Source organism: Coffea eugenioides, chromosome 5 (assembly GCF_003713205.1).
Source record: "Coffea eugenioides isolate CCC68of chromosome 5, Ceug_1.0, whole genome shotgun sequence".
Classification (NCBI taxonomy): Eukaryota; Viridiplantae; Streptophyta; class Magnoliopsida; order Gentianales; family Rubiaceae; genus Coffea; species Coffea eugenioides.
The window spans coordinates 3,842,676-3,847,305 of NC_040039.1; the positions used below are offsets into that span (position 1 = coordinate 3,842,676).

General features: G+C 35.9%; 1 protein-coding gene across 1 annotated transcript; it reads left to right on the forward strand.

The window, feature by feature from the left end:
- Positions 1-525: 525 nt before the first annotated feature.
- LOC113771007 (acidic endochitinase-like) lies at positions 526-4,204 on the forward strand. Its single transcript, XM_027315638.1, has 3 exons — positions 526-729; positions 3,130-3,152; positions 3,382-4,204. Exons 1-3 carry the CDS (start codon positions 526-528, stop codon positions 4,202-4,204), a joined length of 1,050 nt encoding a protein of 349 aa, XP_027171439.1.
- Positions 4,205-4,630: the final 426 nt, after the last annotated feature.

Consider the following 4,630-nt stretch of genomic DNA (forward strand, 5'->3'; position numbering starts at 1 on the left):
ATGGTCGTATCTAGGGTTGTTTCCTGATTAGAGAAATAGTCAACGGTCGTACCTTGGCTATCGACAAATTGAGGAAGAGTTGGTTGTTTATCGCGTGTATGACAACTATAACTAATTTATCAGATAGTAACTGGAATAATCCTTGCATCTGTGATCGAATTAAGTGAACCATCTCCGAAGTTATCTCTTGGCTAGAGTTCGTCCATTATTATTTTTATTGTGATAATTAGTTATTTGAGTTGTAGTTATTTTATTTTATTTTAATTTATTCCAAGTATTTTAGTTACTCTCATTTTCAAAAACCCCTCATAACTGGAACTTGAGAAGAAATTAAATTATCCCCAGTCCCTGTGGATTCGACCCTGCTTATCGCTATATACAGAATTTGTATTTTATTTGAGCAGGTATTTATTATTGCACAGGCTCGACACCCTGTCAATTTTTGGCGCCGTTGCCGGGGACTGGTGCCAGATTAATTTGTTTCTTTTTGAGTTCATCTTGTTTTGGAGTACAGCTAGAAACAAGATGACATTCCAGACTGAGAACGTTGATGCAAAACTGATAGTGGACAAAGCACAACAAGAATGGATTGAATATGAAGCTGAGAATGAAACAGATACAAGAACAAATGCATCATCAGAAGTGGACAGACAGATAGAGCAGGGATGGGAGCCACCTAAGGAAGGAGTGATTAAGATAAATACAGATGCAGCAATCTCAGCTAAAATGGTAACGACAAGCTTGGGGATCATAGCTAGGAACTAGCGTGGAGAGATTGTGAAAGCGAAAGGAATCACTGCGAGGAGGAGAGGGGAAGCAGCCACAGAGGAAACGCTAGCTATAAGAGGTGCGCTGGAAATGACAAAAGTTGCAGGGTGGACAAACATAGAGGTCCAATCTGACTGTAAAAATGTTGTGAGCCAAATTAACACAGGCAATGTTCAAGAGTGTAGCTTACAAACAATCCTGCAATACATTGAGGACCTCAAACAGATTTTTGACTGTTGTAGATTTTCTTTTGTTCCCAGAACTGCAAATGGTTGTAGCCATTCTCTGGCTCAATTTGCAGTCAAGTTGATTAGGAAGGTTGAGTGGGAAGGCTCATTCCCAACATGGCTATTAGATTTAGCCAGAAAAGATATGGGGTTAGTTACCTCTTTTTGTAATTAACTCTTGTATTATCAAATGTTAATATCTATAACAATGCTAACGTTTGTTGGAAAAAAAAAACCAAATATAAGCGAAATCCATCAATAAAAATAATATTTGGCTAAAATCAAAGGAAAAATAATCAAAAATTAAATAGTAATTTTGCACCCTATCAGTGCATTGTTTAGGCAAGAGCAAAACATCCACTAAACCCTATGCAAAAACCATGACTAAGGAGCTACCATAACTCATGAACAATGCAACAAACTCTATACACTTAATACGGGATGTTAATTGAAAAATTGCCATTTATATTTTTTGGAGAAATATATTCAATTCATAAAAAATTTTCTGAGATGCCACAGACAAAATCTGAAATGCATATTCTGCCATTTTGCGATAGAAATTTGCCAAACTTCAGAATTTGACCGGATTGGTCATAAATTTGGGCACACTATCCTATTTGTTCATTTCTAGATTTCGCTTTCTTTTCATATTTCAGATGCTCTTTTTCTTAAGCAACAGATTCAATACCTCTAGGACCTAATCAACAGATTCAACATTGTAGGACCTTCAAAGGAACATCATTTATGTATCAGATAACAGTAATTTGGGGAAAACTATAAAAATATTTTACAAATGGCCCGGCTAACAGAAAATTGGACCACATGATAAGATATCAAGTTGTATTACATGAAGTTGTTTGTTTGGTTGTTCGTTTTTTTTTTTTTGGTAATAATAATCAGTATCAAGTGCCACGGGATAACAATGCGAAACCTTTCTACATCAAATTTCTTTTGTTTTTCATCTTAGACTAGTCGCCATCACCCTATCAACTTATGATGTGGAGAGAGCATTAATGTAAACAATGGTTAGGTGATGAAAATTGGATGTCCAATTGAAAATTAGCCTGCAAAACATGTTAGAATGTCATTATGGTGCATTTAATGACCACATGATAAGACACCATGAACACTTAAATGTTTCTCTCATCAGCTATATGCCAAATTAATATGTAGAACAAGTTACCAAATAGATAAGATATTATGAATACTTAATTGTTAATTAGGTTGTCTCTCTAAATCAATCAATCACTCTAATGCTCCGCTTCTCCAACTTCTCTATATAGCTCCTTTTCTTTCAATCCCTTCCTCATCGGGAGGGAGACCATGGTGGTATCTATCCCATAGGTTTCGTTTTTGTTATTTTTCTAATAAAGTCTCCCTTAAATTTTCTTAGTGGGAGATCTCTTTTTCTCCTGGGGTTCCTAGTGAAAATTTTGTTCTCCTAATAGTTTTTAATGAGATTTTGTGTTATTTTTCCTTGTTTTTTGGTTTAAATTTGAATTTACTTTAGATCTAGTTGTCAAATCTGAATTTATTTCAGATTTGGGTCAATGTCAACAGATTTCATCATCTTTATTGGAGGTTATAATTGTTGATTAGCAGATTTGACGATTTGCAATACGCACAGAGTGGGCTGCGGGCTGCAGTGATTTATTCTATGAGGAGATGATTTTAAAATTGATGATACTTTTTATATCTGTTCTTAATTTCTCAAATCTCTTGTATCTATTAAATTGCAAATTTGCAATTTTAGTACATGTTTTATTTGTCATTAGGACAACGATGTATATCAATTGTGCTGGACAATTTCCAACAATCTGTTAATGAAATATGTTTTGTTATCTAAAAATGAATACTTAATTGTTTCTCTCATTAATTAAATGACAAATAATTCTGTAGGAGAAGTTACTACACATAATACGCAAAGATAGATAAGCATAGAATTTGATAAACACATAATATGCAAAGATACGCAAAGATACTTAATTCGAGTTTGCTATGTATGTTTGTTTTTGTTTCAGAGAGTGAAATTTCGGAATTTTTACGGTTGACTTTTGTTTGTTTTTTTTGTTTCTGTGTCAGAGAGTGAAATTTCTGAATTTTTACGGTTGACTGTTGTTTGTTTTTGTTTCAGAGAGTGTCTGCTGATGCTGAATGGTAACTATTCTTCAAACTTAGTAATTAGAATGTGAATAAGTACTATTTGGCACATGTTGAATTTGGCACCTACGATTAAGTCTTCTATAAATGGTCCATCATTCGGCAGCCAAAATCACCACTGCAAGACTCCTAAAACAACTAAAAAAAAAATATTCAACATGGCTGCTAGTTTACGACCCCTCTTCTTAGCAATAATATCCCTGCTGATGATTTCATCCTTGATCAGCTCCTCAGAAGGCGAAGGGGTTGGGTTCTACTGGGGCCAAAGTCTTCATGATGAAAACCTGGCTGAGATGTGCAACAACAGTATGTATCGCTACGCGGTTCTCGCCTCCCTAAATTTGGAGGGTAACAAACCAGTCTTGAGCATAGATGACAAGTGCAATCCGAGCTACCCGGCTGGCTGCGCCTACCTAGGTCATATGATAGATTTCTGCAAGGCTCAAGGCATCAAAGTATTACTTTCCCTTGGTGGGAGGCCTGATCTTTCTTCTGATGATGCTCACAATGTTGCAGAATATATCTGGAACAATTTTTTGAGTAATAATTCAGGCCCTGGTCCTCTCAATGCTACTGTAGATGGAATAGACTTCCGTATCCAAAGCGGATCAAACCAGAGTCTGGATGTTCTCGCCCAGGCACTCAGGAATTATAGCACACCTGAAAGAAAGGTGTACTTATCTGCAGCACCACTTTGTCAAATTCCTGACTATTATCTTGACGATGCTATCAAAACTGGCGTCTTTGACCACGTGTGGGTGCAATTTTTCGGTGATCCTTCATGTAAATTCTATCCACCCATTTGGATTGCATGGTATTGTTATCTAGACAAATATAATACTACATTATCCCTGGGAATAACTAGAAATCCCGACACTGACGGTTTCATCCCATGTGATGATCTATTTACAAGGACGTTCTTTGTGGTGCAGTTTCCCAAATTTGGAACGCTCATGGTGTTTGAGGGCAGATACGAGTGCAATTTTAGTTCTGGTGTACTTCTGGCTTCTGGTAAAAAGTCCATGAATAAGTTCTACGCCATCGACTAAGTTCCTCTCGTTACCTGCTGAGTCTGAGAGGAATGAAATGTATAACTATGGGTTATGAATTCCCAAATTAAATAAAATGTTGCGTTATCTCTTGCATGAACTACAGTATTAAACATTGTTTCGCTGCATCTTTTAGATTAGTTTCAAGAAATCAGAGCTTGTTAATTTTCTTATTAGATGAATTTTTCAAAACAAAGCACCCAATTAGTCCTCTTAACTTTTTTTTTTTCAAACCACTTTTTGTCATTTGACTTCAATTTGAGACATTGTGATCCTTTGACTTTTGTTTTTGGATCAACTTGGTCGCCCAACTTTTACGGACCATCTTAAGAGGGGCAAAGTGGTCAAGTTATATTTCTGACCACCGTACCAGGTCTTAAAATTGATTTAAAAAAATGAATGCCCAGAAATTTGCAAAAAATACAA

Coding starts and splice junctions, on each gene's coding strand:
- LOC113771007 (XM_027315638.1), top strand. CDS start 526: ATGACATTCCAGACTGAGAACGTTGATGCAAAACTGATAGTGGACAAA. Junction 730..3,129: donor CAGCAATCTCAGCTAAAATG/GTAACGACAAGC, acceptor TTTTTGTTTCAG/AGAGTGTCTGCTGATGCTGA. Junction 3,153..3,381: donor GTGTCTGCTGATGCTGAATG/GTAACTATTCTT, acceptor ATCCTTGATCAG/CTCCTCAGAAGGCGAAGGGG.